The sequence below is a fragment of the Monodon monoceros genome, unplaced genomic scaffold (assembly GCF_005190385.1).
Source record: "Monodon monoceros isolate NGI ecotype Baffin Bay Population unplaced genomic scaffold, NGI_Narwhal_1 Super_Scaffold_21, whole genome shotgun sequence".
Classification (NCBI taxonomy): domain Eukaryota; kingdom Metazoa; phylum Chordata; class Mammalia; order Artiodactyla; family Monodontidae; genus Monodon; species Monodon monoceros.
In genome coordinates, this window is record NW_021703778.1 from 71,841,404 (window position 1) to 71,863,387 (window position 21,984).

The 21,984-nt window shown below is 42.2% G+C and overlaps 1 protein-coding gene across 5 annotated transcripts in view; it reads left to right on the top strand.

The window, feature by feature from the left end:
- PAQR5 (progestin and adipoQ receptor family member 5) overlaps window positions 1–21,984 on the top strand; it is an 88,520-nt gene that overhangs the window by 35,607 nt on the left and 30,929 nt on the right. For 4 of the 5 annotated variants that reach the window (XM_029236674.1, XM_029236677.1, XM_029236676.1 and 1 more), the window contains one exon: window positions 7,933–8,099. The exons of the other annotated variant lie outside the window; for it this stretch is intronic. In XM_029236674.1, coding sequence (XP_029092507.1) covers window positions 8,049–8,099 — 51 coding nt within the window. In that variant the 5' untranslated portion in view covers window positions 7,933–8,048. The remainder of the gene's footprint in view (window positions 1–7,932; window positions 8,100–21,984) is intronic. 5 annotated transcript variants of the gene reach the window in all.

The following is a 21,984-nucleotide window of genomic DNA, read 5'->3' on the forward strand; positions in this document are numbered from 1 at the left end:
CCAACATAACATTTTTCAGAAAAGAGGGAGCTGGGTCCATCCAGGGTTCTTCCTATTTAGGGTCACTCTGTTCCTGTATGTTGAACAATGGGCTGTATGGGCTGCTTGAAGGAAGTCACGGTCACCTGAAACTCTCACCGTCAATGCTTGTTTGGGATCCTTTCAGAAGACACCTGACATACACAATCAATTTAAAAAGAGAGAAGGACAAAAAATGTAATACAGATTGAGATTTATTCCCAGGAATCTGGTCTTCCATTTGCAAGTACTGGTTTTGTTGTAAAGGAGCTTTTAATGATCTCTGTAAAAACCAGAGTAGTGGGTCTGGAGAGAGTAGCTATGCAGACTGACCCGAGCCAATCACTCGTTTACCCTCACTGTATTTCATCAATTACTACGTGCACATTTTTTTTTTAAACATTAAAACAGCTCTGAAATCAGGATTCATTTCCAGTCAGTACTGTCTCATGATTATAATTGGCGACAGTTCTTTTTCGGTCTTAGTGGTACACAAAGTGGTGGTGTGACTTCCAGCCGAGCACATGTGAAGTTCCTGGAAATACAGTCTCAGGCACTATCAGTACTTCGAGGTCCATGAGGGCTAGAGGACCCCCAACCTGACCGGCAGGTGGCGCAGCACAGTGGGAGTCTCAGGCTGAGTCCCACCTCCCTGCCCCCTCCCCCCATACAAATATTTTCCAGCAAGCGGGCACGAAAACATTAAGATGACCTGTTTTGTTGGCAGAAGTCCTTGCAACCTACCCTCTTAGGGGCTCTTAAGCACCTTTCTTGAAAGTTCATGTGAGCTGATGTGACAGCTGTCTGGTGGCATGCGTCAGCTGAACTTCTTATGGGTTCAAGCCCAGAATCCTCCTGATAAGGCTCATCTGGGCTCATTCAGAGGGGGAGCCACTTCGGGGCACCCTCTGCTCATGCAGGAGGGAGGGTGCCTGGGCAACACTTGTCATCAGTGTACATTTCTCTAATTCCACTCATTTCTCCAATGAGACAGCATCCATCTGGCTAATTAGTAAACCCTCTAGTGTTGATCAAAAATAACTCCAACTGAACCAAAGTCGTGGCCTCTGGAATGTGAACTTAAGGTTTGTCTTTCAGATGCTAATGAACCACCACCCCAGGGGTATGGGTTAAAACTAACATTTTCACATCACACTGTGTGAAGTGTTTGAAAGGAAATTGCCTACAGTGTCATAATAGCAAATGAATACTTGTGACTTGGGGTACATTTTTAGCAATAGCATTAAACACAGCTTCAAAAAGTGTAGCTTTCGAATAACTTAGATGGAAATGAGATTTTTTTTTTTTTTTTTTTTTTGCGGTACTCGGGCCTCTCACTGTTGTGGCCTCTCCCGTTGCGGGGCAACAGGCTCCGGACGCGCAGGCTCAGCGGCCATAGCTCACGGGTGCAGCCGCTCCGCAGCATGTGGGATCTTCGCGGACCGGGGCACGAACCCGTGTCCCCTGCATCGGCAGGCAGACTCTCAACCACTGCCCCACCAGGGAAGCCCGAGAATATGTTACTTAAACTGTGTTAGGTGACTCCAAAAAGTGGCTGTGTTATGAAGATACTGTTGTCAAAGATGCACGCAAAGATTGTGAACACACATTTCTATGAACTAGGAGTGGAAAAACAATATTTTAAAATTAATACTGGGATTTCCCTGGTGGTGCGGTGGTTAAGAATCTGCCTGCCAATGCAGGGGACACGGGTTCGAGCCCTGCTCCGGGAAGATCCCACATGCCGCAGAGCAACTAAGCCCACGCTCCACAACTACTAAGCCTGTGCTCTAGAGTCCACGAGCCACAACTACTGAAGCCCGCGCGCCTAGAGCCCGAGCTCCGCAACAAGAGAAGCCACTGCAATGAGAAGCCCTCATACCACAATGAAGAGTAACCCCCGCTCACCGCAACTAGAAAAAGCCTGCGCACAGCAACGAAGACCCAACGCAGTTAAAATAAATAAATTTATTAAAATAAATAAATAAAATTAAATTAATACTATGTTGGATATGGTAAGGGATTCTAAATAGGTACGTCTAACTAAATTAATAAATTAATGTGATAAAGAGAGTGTGTGCCATTTGCATCCCTAGAAGTTGTATGTATTTTTGGACCCTCTCGTTGGGGAAACAGCCCATCAGTTTATATTCAGCCACCTAATATGTAAACATATTCATTCGGGAGGTGATAAGTTTTGCTGGCCATGTCCTTTAAGGCCTGGGATACACAGTGTGTAGGCTAAAGTTTACTGGGGGAGGGTCCAGGAATATGGATAGAGCACTAGCCTGAAACAGATAAGAAGTCAGGTGCAAATTTCACCTCTTGTTAATTTCCCTTGGTTAAATCTGCCAGGACTAGCCTGAAACCTCCTGGTGGTGGTTTTGTTGTTGTGACTTGTCATTTTTTTTTTTTTTTAGGGCTAAATGAGAACTTGGCAGGTCCCTGAAAGTGTATAACAGCCCATTTTCCTTTTTTTTTTTAAAAGCTGCTTTAAAACATATTTTAAAGCTGTGGATCCTCTTTTAAATGAAATCCTATATGGAACACCAATATACTGTTGAAATATCAGCAAAGCTTCACATTGTACATTTTAAAAAATATTTATTTATGTATTTGGCTGTGTTGGGTCTTAGTTGCGGCATGTGGGATCTTTTCATTGCAGCATGCGAACTCTTAGTTGTGGCATGTGGGACCTAGTTCCCTGACCAGGGATCAAACCAGGGGTCCCTGCATTGGGAGCACGGAGTCTTAGCCACTGGACCACCAGGGAAGTCCCTCACATTGTGTTTTGATTTCAGAATTCTCTGAAGCCTTTTGTTTTATTCAGTCTTATTTCTAAGACCTCTGTGAAAAGAGACAACAAACCAAGCTGCAGTTTGAAATACTGGAAATGACACTCTGGTTTTTTACAATGTTGGTGAAATTAAGAACTTTAGCTTGTGATGGCTAAAAAGACCAGCGAGTTCATTTTATGTGCAGTTAATCTGAAATGATTAACAATGGGCACAACATAGAAATCATCAGCTATGCTTTAGTCACTGCCCATGATCATCCATGGATGTTTCACAGTATTGACAAACATAAAAGTTTACATTTTACATGCAAAATAACAATGTATTAATGGGAGAGTCCTTATTTCTTTGAATGGTGGAAAAGCACCACACAAGAAATCTCCACCTGTTGAAACAGCAACGTCAAGTTTGGTCTTACCTGTGAGTTTTGTCTCAACCTGATTAATCGGCAAAGAGGGTCATTGTTCAGCATCTAGTTTATAAACATCATAGTGAACACTGTATTTTTCATCTCTTCTCAGTAGCAAAGAAAAATTAAGTCCTAGTGCTTTGTGCTAGGACTTAATTCCCCTTAACCAAAGTTACTTCTCTTAAAAGGAAACTTATGCCTCTTATATTTTCTTTCTCAAAGAGAGGACTTGTGTTATTATATTTTTACTATAATTAAGAAAAATTTCAACCAAGACATCTTCTGGTTGAAATAGGGGTAGAAGTAACCTTTCTGTTTCTCCTAGTTACTGGTACAACGTCCACCCCCACAAAAGTGGTCCCTGGAATGTAACTTAGGGTCCCACAGAATGCAGTTTCGAAGTCTCCAATCTCTCTACGTAGCCTGTAGTCCTCAGATCAAATAACACAACTCCAGAAGCATCCCCATCCCCACCCCAACCAACCTCCGCAGACATCCACGCAAACCGGAAATCAAATGATAGCATCTTTGGCAAGCCCCCTAACTTTCCAACGCCTCGGTTTTCCTGCCTGCAAAATATAAAATCAGTTTCATATCTGAAAATGATTAAGAATAGCAAGCGTTTGTTGGATCTTTACTTTATGGCAGGCCCTTCACGTAGGCTGTCTCTTTTAGTCATAACCACCACGCTATGCAGAAAGTAACTGCTGTTATTTCCATTTCACAGATGGGGAAACTAAGGCACAAGGAGTTAAGTTCCTTGCCTGGAATTGCACAGGAAATGGCAAACCAGTCTTTAAACCCATATGGCTTGAATCTAGCCCCGAGGCCCTTAACTGCTCTGCCTTAATTCCTGAGCCGGAGTGGTGAAGGTGAAGGAGACCAGGTGGGCAGGCAAGGTGACCAGCACAGGCTTGGCACAGAGCGGGTGAGGGTTCCTGTCCTTCGAGGGTGACTTGTCTTGGTTAGTTGGGTGCATATCTGTCTCATCTTTTCCTTTATACACTTCTTGGGGACAAGGACTGTCTTTTCATCTTTTTAAAAATGTTTTCCTGTGCAACATAGGAATACCGTGGTATGGAGGACACCTATTTTCCTCCATTCTGTGTGTCACAAACCTATGCAAGTTTTATTTCAGTTAAATTCTCCTTTTCCCTCCAGCTGCTGCAGCTCACAGGGTGTTATCAGCTCTACACTGAGCCCTTAACCTTATTCGTCACATGATAAAAATGCCGGACACACTGGTTGAACGAAGTGTGTGAATCGTATGCTGCTAGGTATTACCCTCCTTTTGTATGTTTTGTCGGGTCATCCTTCCTGGATGGTGTGTGCTGAGAGAGTAGGGACCATTTCTTTCGTTTTTCTTGCCCATGACATTGAAATCCAGGGAGAACCAGGGGACCAAGGTGGGCAAGTCCGTGGAAACCCAACCTTGGTCCCACTATTGTTAGAGGTTTTTCTGATGTGCCTGAGTCTCCCCTGGTACCAGACCGTTGCCTCTCATCCTGCCACCAGGTGAATTAGTGGTACATCTGGGAGTGAAAGTGTCTTGGTGATTTAGATCAGAAAACCAGGAGGACCAAGGCGTGCCAGGCCCACTTACATCAGTGTTGTTCATTTGTTTGCAAAGTATCAACTTTTATTTTTTAACCTGGGTAAAATGTACATGTGCTTTAAAAAAATTATTTTCTATATTATTTTGCATTCAGAAATGTTTTTTACATCTTTATTAGAGTATAATTGCTTTACAATGGTGTGTTAGTTTCTGCTTTATAACAAAGTGAATCAGTTATACATATACTTATGTTCCCATATCTCTTCCCTCTTGGGTCTCCCTCCCTCCCACCCTCCCTATCCCACCCCTCCAGGCGGTCACAAAGCACCGAGCTGATCTCCCTGTGCTATGCGGCTGCTTCCCACTAGCTATCTGCCTTACGTTTGGTAGTGTATATATGTCCATGCCAGTCTCTCACTTTGTCACAGCTTACCCTTCCCCCTCCCCATATCCTCAAGTCCATTCTCTAGTAGGTCTGTGTCTTTATTCCTGTCTTACCCCTAGGTTCTTCATGACATTTTATTTTTCTTAAATTCCATATATATGTGTTAGCATACGTTATTTGTCTTTCTCTTTCTGACTTACTTCACTCTGTATGACAGACTCTAGGTCCATCCACCTCATTACAAATAGCTCAATTTCCTTTCTTTTTATGGCTGAGTAATATTCCATTGTATATATGTGCCACATCTTCTTTATCCATTCATCCGATGATGGACACTTAGGTTGTTTCCATCTCCGGGCTATTGTAAATAGAGCTGCAATGAACACATTCAGAAATATTTTTTAACATTTTTTATTGTGGTAAAATATACACAACATAAAATTTATCATTTTTAAGTGCATTTTACGTTTACAGTAGTGAGCAACCATCACCACTACCCATTTCCAGAACTTCTTATCCTCCCAAACAGAAACTCTGTACCCCTTAAACAATAGCCCCCGTTCCTCCCTCCCCCGCCAGCCTCTATTCTGTCTCTTTGAACTTGCCTATTCCAGGCCCCTCACATAACTGGAATCACACAACATTTGGCCTTTTGTGCCTGCCTTATTTCACCCGGCATAATGTTTTCAAGTTTTCATCCATGTTGTAGCGTGCATCAGAACTTCATTCCTTTTGAAGACTGAGTAATATTCCATTGTATGTGTAGACTGCATTTTGCTTATTTGCTAGTTTCTCTGTTCACCTGCTGGTGGACACTTGGATTGTTTCTGAAGCACTCCTTCTTGAATGGTAACCCAGCCTCGCCTCGGATTGGGACCTGAACCCACGAGCTCTGACTTAGGAGGGGTCTCGAACCCACTGGCTTTTAATTGAAACGGCTCACCTGGTGTCAGGACTTACTGAAGCTCAGGTTCTTTTGTCTCATTGCACAAAGAGTTCAGCGTGAGGCAAAGCAATGGGCACAGGGTGAGTTTATTAGCATAAGATGCTTGTGAGAGAGACAAGTGGGCAGGCAACGGAGCACAGCCCTGAGAAGAAAGAGGGATACATTTTTATAATCAAAGCAAAAGTAGGGAGGGGAGAAGACCACCTTCTTCCTCATTCTTGGGCAGACGTCAAGGCTTACATCATTAGTTCCTCCTTTGACCCTACATGGTTTAACCGGGACTGTCATGGCACTATTTAAATCATATGTATGTTAGCAAAAGAGTGGTAACATATACTAAATATAGTAATTCATCTCAGTTTCTTTCCCCTTTCACCTATTTTCCTGTCTTGGTTACATGCAGAGATGCTACTCTTTGAGGACCATTAACTCCCTGACTTCATGTAACAAAATTCAGACCCCATGTCTATTGTCCTGTGTTGTAACTATCAGGGTTTGTGGCTTGAGTGTGTCTGGTGCTCGGATGCACCTGGTCTTCCTTCAAGGTAGTGCTGACTGTTGCTAGGTTACTGGATTCTTTTCTTGAGTGGTCCTTAGTTTACAACAGTCTCCCAAACTCCCTTCCTCCCTGTCTTTAATCCCCTAGTGGGATTTCTAAACTATTTAATTATCCTTCTCTATCCCTCTCATTTCCACCTTTTGACTATTATGAATAAGTGCTTACACCATAAAGATGCATATTTACGATGAAACATAACTATATTATATTTTGCTACATAGTTCCAGATAATAATGCATAGGACCTAAAGAACTATAATAAAAAGCAAAAGTATAAACAAACCCCCAAAACAAAAAATCACTTTAAGTTCAAAGGATGAACACCATTGCATCATTAAATAAGCATTTGCTGAAGGCCTGGGATGAGCCAGGCACACACCCTGCGTTTCCAACCATCTCAGGAGGGTCCTCCCCAGTTGGGGCGCATGGGGGTGCAGGGGAGACAAGGCCTAGGCGGGTAGCTTTGCCTGCATGCAGATGTGGATGGTGCTGCCGGAGAGGTACAGGCAAGGTCTTGGCGCCTTCGGAGGCAGGGACAGAACCCGCCCGTGGGGCTCTGAGGAGGTGACAGATTTGGGGAGTAGGTGAGGCACGGACTATGGTAAACCCCTAGCTCTGCTCTTTCTTTGCGGAACCCAGCTAGTATTTTTCAGTGTCTTGGGCCTGCCCTGAGGGCTTTGGGTTCCTCTAGTTTACATTACTCACAGCTTATTAAACAGTCTGAATCCTGCATTTAAGCAGCCCTGTTGCTCTGATTCAGAGTGCCTCGGATTTACCTGGTCTGGTCCTTTGGTGTGTCTTAGGGCAACCACGCTCCAGTCAGCCTTGTGGAAGTGCTGCATCTCTTTGGGTGATCTGGAGCACAGCGCTTGATGGACTCGGACCCGGGATCACACTGTCTGTCCAGGTGTAGCACCTGATGCAGGGAGAGGGAGCAGCCCCAGCTCTCCCCGAGCTGTGTGACCTTGGGGAAGTTACTCCACCCCTCTGATCCTCTTGTGCAACATGAGGGCATTGGGTGACCTCTATGGCCCTTTCCAGCTGCTGTAATTTTATGATTGCCCTATTATGATTTAAGTACCTCCCTCTATCACTCTCGGAGTGAATGACTCAGCAGTCTGAGAGTTTCACTATTGTTTTTAAGGAAGCCTGGTTATTTTGCCATCACAAGCAAGGGTATGTCCCTTAGGTAAACAGTCCGACAGTCTTGATCCAGCTGGAGTTAGGCTGACACTCACTGGAGTTCTTCACGCTGTATTCTTTCAGTGAAGCAGCTCGGACACCGGCTGGCCAGAGGCATCCGGAGCCATGTCAGAACTTTGAGCGAGGCCTGGTGACAGGGACCGGCTGTCACCCACCAGTCTTCCCAGCTCGGCTTCAAGATGCTGAGCCTGAAGCTCCCCAGGCTGTTCAGCATAGAACAGGTGCCCCAGGTACGTGCTGTTGTTCCGGTGGTTGAGTTCCAGGCTGGGACTAGGGCTCGGCCTCTGCAACATGGCGACTGCTATGTCTTCAACCAGTCTGCTCTGTGTACACCCACTCTCTTCAAGGAGCCCCTCCCAGACTCCCTTTGGGGAATTCGAGCCTCCTGTTTCCCTCACCTACACCAAACCTGGAAACGGAAGTGATCCTAAAACCGTTTAAGTTGTAGCCCTTCCCTGTGACATCTGTATTTTTTCCCGAAGCAGAGTCATTATTGAGACTACTGATTCAAGCTACAGAGGTGAAGCTAGCAGCCCTTGTCTGAGTGACAGTTTTTTAAGGACGCTCCTGTGGGTGCTTGAAAGCAGGCCAGGGGCAGAGTCACCTCAGAGTGTGGCTTTGTGGTTCTCATCCTTTGCAGGAGGCCCAGGCCAGGTGTGTGTTGAGGCGATGAAGAGAGTTATTGATCCGCCTGTGCCTGGGTGCCCAAGGGCAGCTACCCCAAAACACCGGGGATGCATTGATAATCTGCGTTTTTAATAAGCCTTAGGCGAGGTCATGCTGCTTGTGAGCTGTGCCAGTGGTGCACCTCCTCCTTCCCTTGCAAAGTAAACGTCATCTCATTACACCCTTGTTTCTGTGTTATGTTTCCTTCCTCTTTGAACAAGAATAACTGTTGTTTCATGGATGTTTCATCTGGAGGATGTCAGGGAGGGAGGGGAGATCTCCCTTCCACCCAGCCGACCGCCAAGCCCTTACGACTTTCCCCAGAAAAATAAATCCCAAATGATCTCAGCATCATGAATGGAAGGTTAAGAGGAGACAAACCACAAAACCCTCTTCCTGAAAGCCTGCGCGGCTAGGTGATGCCAGCAAGATGGCATCGGGGGAGAATCAGAAGGATGCGGAGCTGTTGAAGGGCAGAGATGAGGATACGGCAGGTAACAGACACACTGGAAATGAGACCAGGCTCCCACAATGCTGTTGGGCAGGTGGCCCACCTCTGTTCTCACAAGGCTGTAGACATCTCTTCCTGGTGCACTGCCCCGGTTGGTCCTACTCACAGAGAACTAGTGGCTGTGATTAGCGGGGACACGGTGATCTTTTGATTCATTCACTCGTGACATTTTTATTGACTGCCTACTATGTGCAAGGTGTGACTCTGTGTGGGGCCCAGAGAAGAATCACATACAAATCCTGCCCTTAAGGGGCTCTGTGTTGGTTGGGAAGATTTAAAATTGTTCAGGAGCACTTCCGTTGCAAAGTGGATTAGGGTGTGTGCTCAGAGAGGGACAGATGGGTTCAGAAGAGGGATTGGTCACTTCCATCATGGGGGAGGAGGCAATCAGGGATGTCTCCACAAAGGGGGCGATCTGTAAGATTGGGTTTGAGGATGGGTAGAATTTGGGGGGCGGGGAGAGCACTCCAAGTGAAGAAATGGCATGAGTAAAGGCCTGGAGCTGGGAAATCAGGGGGCAGGTGTGGGAACTCTTGGGGTGGGGATTATGGGTATCTCCTCGGATATCTCCCTGGGAGTTTTGGTCAAGGTTGGGTTCAGAGACTGTGCCCAGGAAAGAAGTGAAGGAGAGAGAATGGTCTCACTGGGGACCTTGGGTAAACTGCTAGGATTCTGAATGTATGGGGGTTCTGAGGGTGAGGACCGGACCGCCCCTGAGGGCTGAAGATTGATGTGTCTTCTCTGTCCGGTTTTTCATAAATGATGGAGATGACAATTTTCTTTTTAGTAAAATGGCACCAGTCAGAGGCAGAGAACCAACATCACACCTCACATCCGTTTACTTCAGAACCTTCCTTGGGCTCCTGGGTTTCCCAGCATCATGCCCAAGTTTCATGCGGCCACAGAGGAAACACAGTGGCTCTGCCTGCCTGGAGGGTAGTTTTATTTGAGGATTTAGTGCGGGAGGGGGAAAGGCATTTTTAAAATATTCAAACAGATGCAGACATACTAAGGAGTAAATGCATAATTTTCATGAGTATTTAAAATAGGAGACTTCATAGAAATATTAAGTTTACTTTTGGTGGGCTCTGTGGGTTCCAGTACTTGGTCTGCAGAATGACCTTGGGCAGAGTGCCCTTAGTCTCCCTACCTCAGTTTCTGCATCTGTAAAATGGGATGGTGCTAGAATCTCTTCCTCAGGTAATGGTAAAGATTAAATGAGGTAACCTATGGGAAGTGCCTGGCATATGGTGAAGTCAGTAATGTTGGCCGTTATTATTATTATCAGCTCTCCTGTGCACTGCGCACTTGGAGGGGTGGAGTGTGTTGGGAGGAGACGTTAAGCAGCCCCTCCCACAGACTCCCACCCCAGCTCCCTGCCTGATATTCACAGGCCCAACCCCTACCCACCTCCCCCACTGTTTTTCATCTGTAAACCCTCTTCTCCAGCCACACTGGTGCTCTCTAGACTTCCCACCAGATTGGACATTCTCTTCTCTTGATCTCTGTTTGAAGAAGGCTTACCTCCCTTGCCCCTCCATCCGCCTTTCTGGCCTCCTTCTCCGTGGAGCTGCAGGTGCCCTCTCCCTTCCCCGAGCCCCTTCAGCTGTTGGTTGGCACCTCTGCAGGCTGCCCTATATGGCCACCTTTCCCTTCATATATCAACCAGCTGTGTGGCCTGGGCCACTTCCCTACCCTCTCTGAGCCTCACGCATCAGATGAGAGTGGGGCACGGCCTCTTGGCATCTTCAGGGTTCTAATTCTGGTGCATTCCTCCTAATGGACTACTCACAGGAAAGGACAGTTCTCCCTTCCCGTAGAAGGTAGGACTTGGGTACATGCCTCACAATTTCAAGTCTCCCTGTGTCTAATAACAGACCTGGGTACATTAGGGAGTTGTGAAAGATGTGAACAAACAGCTCAAGGAATGGAATAAATATCTAGGTGTTGATTCCTACACAGACCCAACCTAGAGACAAACAGGGAAGTCTAGACAGCAAGTTAATATGGAACATGGCCTGACACTTGGCCAGGAAACAAGAGTATTTTGTGTCAAATTGAGAATCTTTTGTTAACGGTAGCCTTGGCCCCCAGGCTACAGGTAAACTCACCGTATTGTCCTGGAAGCCTTAATTTAGGGGCACAGGCAGGAAGATTCCAGAGGTGCTACAAAGCATTTCCCAGCCTGGCACTGGAGCTCTGCCGCTTACTGTGGGAATTTGGACAAGACGTGTAACCTCTCCAAGCCTCAGTTTCCTTATCTGTGAAATGGAGATAATATCTGTCTCACAGAGCTATTGTGAAGATCCAAGAAAAATGAAATAGAGTAGTGGGATAATTATGAAGGAACAGAAGCAGAGCCAGATCAGTGGCTGGGAGTGGTGTTGGGTAGGTGGGCTTGGGCACCTGAAACAGGAAGCCATCTCAATAGGCAACTGGTTTCTCCAGCCGAGAATTTCTCAAAGTGGGCGCTTGGATCACCACCATGAGAATACCTGGGAGCTTACGAAAGGGAGTCATGATTGCAGGCTTTTTGTATTGTTCTTGATTTTAATCCAAATGAATGCTTTCAGCATTTCATCATTTAATATAATGTTAGCTCTTTCTGTGTGTATGGGTGTGTGTGTGTGTTTGTGTGTGTGTGTGTGTGTGTATGTGTATAAATAACCTTTATCAGGTTAAGAATATTCCTTTCTATCCCTAGTTTCCTAGGATTTTTTTTTCCCCCTCTAATCAGTAATAAATTCTTTTTTCTATCAGTGTATCTTTTGAGATGGCCATATATGATTCATTTAAGTTATTAACGTGGTGAATTACATTGATTGATTTACTAATGTTAAACCAACCTTGCATTTATTTATTTACTTTATTTATTCTTTATTTATTTATTTTGGCCGCACCGCGCAGCGTGCGGGATCTTAATTCCCTGACCAGGGATGGAACCTGTGCCCCCTGCAGTGGAAGTGTGGAGTCTTAACCACTGGACCGCCAGGGAAGTCCCCAGCCTTGCATTTAAATATTACTTGGTCACGATGGAGTATCTTTTTATCTATCGCTGAAATCAGTTGATAGTTTGTCTAGGATCCTTAAATCTATTTATTGAATCGGCCTGAAATTTTTCCTTCTTATACTGCCCTCCCCTGGATTGGGGATTAAGATGGTGCCAACCACAAATGAGTTGGAGAGTGTTACCTATTTATTCTATGGAAAATATATGTAATATTTGTATGATATTAGAATTATACATTCCTGACAGCTTGGTAGAATTTACCTGGAAAATTGTCTGAGCAGGGCCACCATGTTGCCCACCCGAGGGAGCATCGTTTATCTCTTAGTCTACGTGAGTGACAGACTATGGAATTGTGCGAGGAGCAACTCGATGCTACAGCTGCATTTTCTCTGTAGAAAGTTCTTTTTATAACAGTTTTGTTGAAATATAATTCACATACCATAAAATTCTCCCTTTAAGAGTATATAGCTCAGTGGGTTTTAGTATGTTGACACACACAAAGTATGTTGTACAAAACCATCGCCAAATTGAATTTTAGAACATTGTTAACACCGCAGAAAGAAACTCTGTACCAATTAGCAGACATTTCCCACTGCCCCCACTCGCAGGCCTATGGCAACCACTAATTTACTTTGTCTCTACGGATTTGCCTCTTCTGAATATTTCATATAAATGGGGTCATGCAGTAGGTGGCCTTTTGTGAATGCCTTCTTTCACTTCGCATAGTGTTCTCAAGGTTCATCTGTGCTGTAGCATGGATTAGTACTTCATTTGTTTTTATGGTTGAATAATATTCCATTTATGGATATACCAGTTTGTTTATTCATTCTTCAATTGATGGACACTTAAGTTGTTTCCAATTTTTGGTTATTATGAGTAATGCTATGAACATTTGTGTACAAGTTTTTGTTTTTGTTTTTGTTTTTTGCGGTACGCGGGCCTCTCACTGCTGCGGCCCTCTCCCGTTGCAGAGCACAGGCTCCGGACGTGCAGGCTCAGCGGCCATGGCTCATGGGCCCAGCCGCTCCGCGGCATGTGGGATCTTCCCAGACCGGGGCATGAACCCATGTCCCCTGCATCGGCAGGTGGACTCTCAACCACTGCTCCACCAGGGAAGCCCTGTGTACAATTCCCCTAGGTACACACCTAGGAGTGGAATTGCTGGGTCACATGGTAACTCTATGCTTAACTTTTATTTTTATTGTGGCAAAATATACTTAACATAAAATTTACCATCTTAACCATTTCAAAGTGCACAGTTCTGTGGTATTAATTACATTTACCTTGTTTGGCAACCATCACCACCATTCATCTCCATTCTTTTTATCTTGAAAAACTGAAACTCTGTACCCATTAAATAAGAACTCCCCATTTTCCCCTACCCCAGCCTCTGACAACCACCATTAATACTTTTTGTCTTTATGATTTGACTACTTTAAGTACTTCATATAAGTGGAATTATATAATATTTGTCTTTTTGTGACATTTATTTTACCTAGCATAATGTCTTCAAGGTTTATCCATATTATAGCATATACCAGAATTTCCTTCATTTAAAAAGGCTGAATAATATTCCATTGTATGTACATACCACATTCTACTTATCCATTCATCCATCAATAAGTACTAGGTTGCTTGTATGTTTTAGCTATTGTGAATAATGCTGCTATGAACATAGGTGTAGAGATATCCCTTCAAGACCCTGCTTTCAATCCTTTTGGGTATGTACCCAGAAGTGGAATTGCTGGATCATTTGGCCATTAAAAAAAAATTGTTTTCTGAAGAACCACCCTGTTGCTTTCCACAGTGGCTGTACCATTTTACATTCCCACCAACAGTGTACAAGTGTTCCAGTTTCTCCACATCTTCACCAACACTTGTTGTTTTCTGTTTGTTTTTTTTTTTATAGTAGCCATCCTAATGGATATGAGGTGATATCTCATTGTAGTTTTGATTTGAATTTCCCTAAAGCTTAGTTATGTTAAGCATCTTTTCATGTGCTTATTGGTCATTTGTATATCTTCTTCGGAGAAATGTCTACTCAAGTCTTTGGCCAATTTTTAAGTTGGGTCATTTGTCTTTTTGTTATTGAGTGGTAAGTGTTCTTTATATATTTTTGATACAAGTCCCTTATCAGATACATGGTTTGAAAATGTTTTCTGCCATTCTGTGTGTTGCATTTTCATGTTATTGATGGTATCCTTGGAAGCACAAAAGTTTTAAAATTTAATATTATCTATTATTTTTCTTTTGTTGCTTGTGCTTTTGATGTTATAGCAAAAAAACCTTTGGCTGATCCAAGGTCATGAAGATTTACTCCTATATTTTCTTCTAAGAGTTTTATCCCTAAAATTTAAGTCTATGATCCATTTTTTTTTGCGTTAGTTATTGCATGTGATGTGAAATAGGGGTCCAACTTTATTCTTTTCTTTTTTTCATGTGGGTATCAAGCAGTCCCAGCACCATTTATTGGAAAGACAATTCATTATTTTTTCATTGAATTATCTTGACACCTTTATTGAAAATTGACTGACTATAAATGTGAGGGTTTATTTCTGGATTCTCAGTTCTATTCCATTGATCTGTTTGCCTCTTCTTATGTCAGTACCACATTGTCTTGATTACTGTGCTTTGTAATGAGTTTTGAAATTGGGAAGTGTAAGTCCTTTAACCTTGATCTTCTTTTTCAAGATTGTTTGGCTGTTCAGGGTCCCTTGTATTTCCTTATGAATTTTAAGATCTATTTGTCAATTTCTGCAAACAGACAGACCAACAAAAAAACCAGGCAGGATTTTGAGAGGGATTGTACTGAATCTGTTGATCAATTTGGGGGGCATTACCATCTTAATTATATTAAGTAAATTAAACCCATGAATATGGGCTGTCTTTTCATTTGTCTAGTTATTCTTTAATTTCTTTCAGCGATGTTTTGTAGTTTTCAGTATACAAGTCTTGCACCATTAAAATGATTTGTTAAATTTATTTCTAAGTATTTTATTGTTTTTTATACTGTTGTAAGTGGAATTGTTTTCTTAAATTCATTTCAGATTGTTATTGCTAGAATATAGAAAACTGAGTTTTGTATATTTATCTTATATCCGGCATGCTTGCTGAACTAATTTATTAGTTCTAATAGTATTTTATTGGATCCTTTAGGAATTCCTGTATGTAAGATCATGTCATCTGCAAATAGAGATAGTTTTGCTTCTTCCTTTTAATCTAGATGCTTTTTATTTCTTTTTCTTGTCCAGTTGACCTAGCTAGAATCTCTACTACAATGCTGCATAGAAGTGGTGAGAGCAGACATCCTGATCATAGGGGAAAAGCATTCCATTAAGTATGTTAGCTGTGGGTTTCTCGTAGATGGCCTTTGTTGGTTTAAAGAAGTTCTATTACTATTTTGTTGAGTATTCTCTTATCATGAAAGGATATTGGATCTTGTGACATGCTTTTTCTGTGTCTATTGACATGAATATGTCATTTTTGTTTTTCTGTTCTCTTCTTGGTTAACCTTGTCAGTTTGTCTTTTTAAAAAAAAAATTGAAAAGAAGATGATTTGGGCTTTGTGGAGCCTCTCTATTATGTATTTTATATCTCTAATGTCTTTTTGTTATTTTTATTATTTTCTTTCTACCCTGGGTTTATTTTGCTGTTACTGCTCTAACTTCGTAAGTTAATCACTCTACCATTGTAATGTAAGCAATTAAATATATATATATTTCTCTCTAAGTATTGCTTTAACTGCCGTCCACATATGCAGTTCTAATTAATATCTAACTTCCATTTTGATTTTTTATGCAACTTAACCATTGCTCAAGGTATCCATAATTGAAATGTGTTAAAAATCTTTCCTAATGGTGTCAGATTTGTGAATTACTCCTTGTAGGTAAGTCAATTTTTGCTTTATATATTTTGAGCCTGTGTTTTTTAGGTCCATCCAAGTTTGTAATTGTATCTTTCCGGTGAAGTAAAGGTCTTATTATTTCTAAAAAGTGATTGTCTTGGGGCTTCCCTGGTGGCGCAGTGGCTGAGAGTCCGCCTGCAGATGCAGGGGACACGGGTTCGTGCCCCGGTCCGGGAAGATCCCACATGCCGTGGAGCGGCTGGGCCTGTGAGCCATGGCCGCTGAGCCTGTGCGTCCGGAGCCTGTGCTCCGCAACGGGAGAGGCCACAACAGTGAGAGGCCTGCGTACCACAAAAAAAAAAAAAGTGATTCTCTTTATATCTAGTAATGCTTTTTGTCTTAGCATCTGTCTGATAGTTGTACAGTGACTCCAGTTTTGTTGTTTTCGTTATGTGTCTGGTTTATTTCTTTCCTTACTTTGACTTGTAATCTCTCCCAGTCCTTATATTTTAGTTGTGTCTCATGTAAATGGCACATAGTTGGATTTCATCTAGATTGACAATATTTGTCATTTAAAGGGACGGTTTAGTCTGTTTATATTTATAATGAGTATTGAAATATTTGCATTTATTTTGATCATCTTATGTGCTTTCTATTTGTCCTGTTTTCTCTGTTGCCCTTCCCTTCCTGCACTCTTTGAATTGAGCTTTACATTCTTCTTTTCTTTTTCCTTTTGAACATGCTATTTTCTCCTGCCCTTGTTTTATAATTAATATGCTAGAAATATTCTCTGAATTCATCAGCTTAATGGTTACTTCAGCTGTCTTTACATGAATAACTGTAGGAAGCAGGAAGGGCTAGGCTATGCTGAGTTCAGACATTACCCCAGATAGCTCAGTGACTTAACAGAGCGAAGGTTTATTTCACCCTCACATTGCATAGCTAAGTGGTCAGTGAGGAACTGTGAAGGGCCCAGGCAGATGGAAGGTCTGCCACCTCATAGCTGCTTCATCTGGAACATGTGGCCTTCTAGGTCGCCACAGAAGGGGAAGAGAGAGAGGTGTCTTAGGTTGGGTTTCCCAGAAACAGGCTCTGAGACAAAGATGTACGTGCAAGAAGTTCATGAGGGAGTGTTCTCAGGAGCACCTGTAAGGAGGTGGGGGAGGCAGGCTTGGATAGAAGGAGAAGTTGCATCAGAGGCCTCTGCTGACCACCCAGGGAGCTCTGGAGTGGGGTTGACCCTTCAGAGTTGTCCCCAATGAGAAAAGAAGGCCAGGACTTTGTATCCATCCTTAGTGGGTATGTGCTGCCCCTGTACAGTGAGCATAATGTGGTCAAGGTAGCAGCCTTTGGCCAAAAGTGATTCCCAGAGAGGGATAGTGGCTCAGTTCTGAAAAGGGGAAGAGTTGCATCCCCAGTCCATCATGACGTCTCCTACAAGAAGGCATTGTTCTTCAACTGCCCTGGCTTGGAATTAACTTTAACCAGAAATAGTCAACATGGCCCCAACCTAATGACCAGACAGTCTGAGAAATGTAAGAAAGCACATGTGATACTTGGTGAGCACCAACTGTCTCTACCATGCCTCACTTAACTTCTTGGATCTGAGGACTGGTGACTTGCAACAGTTCTAGACATTTACCAGTTAACTCTTCAAATATCACATCAGAACCATTATATTTTTTCCTTCTAGAGAAATATTCGTTATGTCTCTTGTTTGCTTTTTCATATCTTCTGTCTCTTAATCTCTCTGGACCGCATCCTGGATACTTTCTTTGGATCTACTTTCAGTTGACTAATTTCCTTGTCAGCTTGGTCTAGTCTGCTATTTATCGTTTCAGTGACTTTTTATTTCAATTATTTTTTTTAATTTCTGAAAGTTATATTGGGTTCTTTTCAAATCTGCTTGCTTATTGTTCATATTTTTAAGCTCTTTCTTTAAACGTATTGAACACAGTTATTTTACATTTCAGTATCTGTTCTTTGATCTCTCTTTCTGCTATCTCCTATTTTTTGCTGTTTCTCATTCATGGCGTTTTGTCTCTGGGTGTGTGCATGCTTGTTTTAACGTAGAAATCCTTCAGAGAGGATTTGCATTTGTTTCGTTGCTTACCTGAGGGAACTACAGAACTTTGACCTCTATCTATTTGTAACCACTTTAAATTTTCCACTTGAGAGTTCTTGGACCGCAGTGGTAGTGTGGATTTGGACCACAAACCCCTGCGAAGATGAACTGATGATTCTGAATTCTTGAGAGAGATTTCTTTTTCAGAGAGACAACTTTTGTAATTGTATTGTTCTGTCTGGTAGGATTTATTTTACATTCACTTATTTTGAAAGTCCAAGCTTTATTGATGAGGTCTCCTATTAGATTCCCTGCCTTTGAAGGGCCTTGGATTTCATCTCTCATTTGCAAATGCTGGCAGCAGAAACTCTGATGGTGAAAGCAGCGTACCTCCCAGGGTTCCTGGTTTCCCTTTGTTTGGAGGGTTTTGTGACTTCCTTGCTTTTGTGCCATCTTGCTGATAGATTTATCCAGCGTAGAATGCAGGCTTCATCCAGCATTTTAATTGTTTTCGTTGGAAGGATCCTTCATGACATCTAATTGACTATCATTCTGCCAGAACCAGATGTTCCCCAGCTATTCTTCCAGGTCCTTCCTGCATCACATGGGTCCAGTGATCCCTTCCTTCTGAAAACTTGCATAACATCTAGTATATCCATGAAATACTTGTAGCAATCCTTGGTTCCACCAGGCTGGGTGCAGTGAAGCATCCTGGGCTTTTCAATCTAACAAACTAGGAGCTGCATTTTGGTTCCGCTATTTCTTATGAAATAGCAGATAAAGCTCCATCTCACCGAGCTTCAGTTTCCTTATCTGTAAAATGGGCTTGACAATCGCTACCTTTCAGTGCTCTCATGATGAGCAAATAAAATCGGGTCTGCCCCTGCCATGTGCTGGATCTGAATCAGGAGAACACATAGAGGCCACAGACCATATTCCTAAATATGTAAAAGTCACAAATGAAGCTCATGGTTATATAAATTCCACCTTGACAAATATTCCTTCATAATGACAAAAAACAATATGTAAAGCTCCGATTTTTGTATAGCTAACGCCAACAAAATGTCAAAGACAGCTAAACTTAATTATTATCGCACATGTCTGGATATAATGTTGATGGATGAGTGATGTTTAGATGGGCATAACATACATAATTCATAAATTTACATGTTTATTCTATAAAATTTATTTTTCTTGCCTTCATTTCAGCAAAATTTTGAGATGTTGTAATCAACATTATCACATAATTTGTGTTCTGTTAACAGTGATGTCAAAATAGACCATTATTCTTGAATCACTGTAGTTCTTAGATTTTTTTTTTTAATTTTAATTAATTTCATTTGGGAGAAACTTCTGTTGAGTTTTTATTCAGTTCTGCTGAGGCAGAGCAACTGGAATTATCAAAAAATATTCTTAAAGCCACATTTAGAATCAGGAATGAGTATAAAATTTACATACCAAGTTCAGACATTGTAATGAGGTTTCGTATGATAGAATTAAGTGGGAAAATTATTAAATATTTTAATTTCATATGGATCATCATCTTTTATGTTGCTGTTTTCACTTTCTTAAAACAATATCTAGATCCATATAGTATTTACTTGATTCTTCTTTTTCCAAGAAAAAAATATAAAGAAAACAAAATAGCATCTTGCTCAGTCAAAATTATACCTCAGTCTGCGATGGCCAGAAAAATAATTTCTGTGGGAATCAATTTCAGGATTGTTTGTATGTGAACCTTCTCTTTCATAGTCCACAGACATTTTTGTTTCCTTATTTGAATTTTATTTTATTGGAATATCATTTTTGTTGCATATTTCATGTGTGGCTCCTTTAGTTTAGAAAAGTCCTAGACATATTTAAAATAATAAATACGCATTTCTAATCCCTTTAAAAGTGAAATAGCCAAACTAGATTTTTTTTTTTTGTAGGCTTTTGCTAATAACATCCCATAATATATATCTGTGGACAGCTCAGGTTCAAACCTAATGTCATTTCCCACCAAAGATGGGATTTGCTCTGTATTTGAGGACCTTCTGTTGTTTCACTGATTTCTTTCAGTCATCTTGCATCTTGCCTACATTTTACCTAAGTGTTTAATGATATTTATTTGGCATTCCCATTGCAAGAATAAGAGTAGTTTGTGGTCAAATTTGATATGTGTTTCAGGAAGATATCCCATATTGGGGAAGGTTCTGTGGATGTCATATATAATCTTTGAATTGTTCCAAAGGAAGGCATCAATTCTCCTAGTAAGAAATTGAAAGCATGTGCTGCCATCTCCAGCTCTAAGAATGCTTTTGGATTTTTGGACAAATCCTGACCTTGTATTAGTTTTCTGTTTTTGCCATAACAAATTACCACAAACCTGATGGCTTAAAAAAGAAGATAAATTGATTAACTTACAGTTCTGTAGGTTAGAAATCTCACATGGGTCTCACTAGGCTAAAATCAAAGTGTCGATGGAGGCTCTCTGGGGAGGACCTGTTGCCTTTTCCAGCTTCTGGCAGCCACCTACAGTCCTTGGCTCCTGGCCCACTCCCTCCATCTGCAGAGCCAGCAATGTTGCATCTCTCGACCCTTCTTCATAGTCACATCCCCTTCTACCTCTCCCTTCCACTTTTAAAGGTTTCTTAAAAAAATTAATTTATTTTACTTATTTATTTTTGGCTGCGTTGGGTCTTCGTTGCTGTGCGCGGGCTTTCTCTAATTGCGGTGAGCGGGGCCTACTCTTCGTTGCGGTGCGCAGGCTTCTTATTGCGGTGGCTTCTCTTGTTGCAGAGCACGGGCTCTAGGCGCGCCGGCTTCAGTAGCTGTGGCTCGCGGGCTCTAGAGTGCAGGCTCAGTAGTCGTGGCGCACGGGTTAGTTGCTCCACGGCATGTGGGATCTTCCCGGACCAGGGCTACGAACCCGTGTCCCCTGCATTGGCAGGCGGATTCTTAACCACTGCGCCACCAGGGAAGTCCTCTCTCTTCCACTTTTAAGAACCCTCGTGATTACATTAGGCCTACCTGGATAATCAAGATAATCTCCCTATTTTAAGGTTAGCTGATTAGCAACTTTAATACCATCCCGTGACCTTAATTCCCCTTTGCCGTGTAACCTAACATATTTACAGGTTCTGGCGATTAGGACATGGACATCCTTGAGAGGCAATTATTTTGCCTACCACAGACTCTCAAATCATGTTATCACAAGCTTGCCCATGGCAGATTTTTAAATCAATGCCTAAATTCTAAGATTCTTTTTCTAGTTCTTAAATCAAAGACTGTATTATTATAATAAAGTAAAACTGATGGAATGCTCCATTGTTTCAACTTCGTCACTTTCTTCTTCTGCGGATCAGCACTCCGTATAATGTTCTTCATTCAGTGGGGGCATCTCACCCTGGTACACCTACCTGTACTGAGTAACATTTACTTTTTAAAAACATCCTATGTGTCTTTGTTTTTTTCACTTTATTGCTCATTAAAGTACTAATATCCTTCAGATCCTCCATCCTAGATACAGTGATCATTTGCTTCACTACTTTGTATCCATCTTACATGTTCGGCCAGAAGAAGTTTGCCATCATCTTGTATAAATATTGTCCTGCACGTATGGAAAGCATCGTTATGCTTGACTGAATATTAGACACGTATTTTTTAAAGAACATCACCCCAGTGTTCTAAATTGACCTTTATCTGTAATTGCTTAATACCAACAATGGTTGGCTATTAATTCAGCCAACTTTCAGTTCTAGTAATTGCGTGTGGGTTGTATACCAGTGATGTTTTATGTGTTTTAGATTGAGAACCTAAGTGTTCTCTTTTACCAGGACCAAGCATGGTCCGTCCTGCATGAGACAGTGGCTTGGTGTCCGACCCAGTGTCAGGCACGTGGCAGATACTCACTAAATGACTGGTTATACTCGATACAGCAATTTGTGGCCTGCTCTCTTCCTCCCCATTCTATCCATGCCTCTGCCTACCAGCACCTCACCAGACTCCTCGCTGGTCTCTCACTGTCCCCTCCCTTG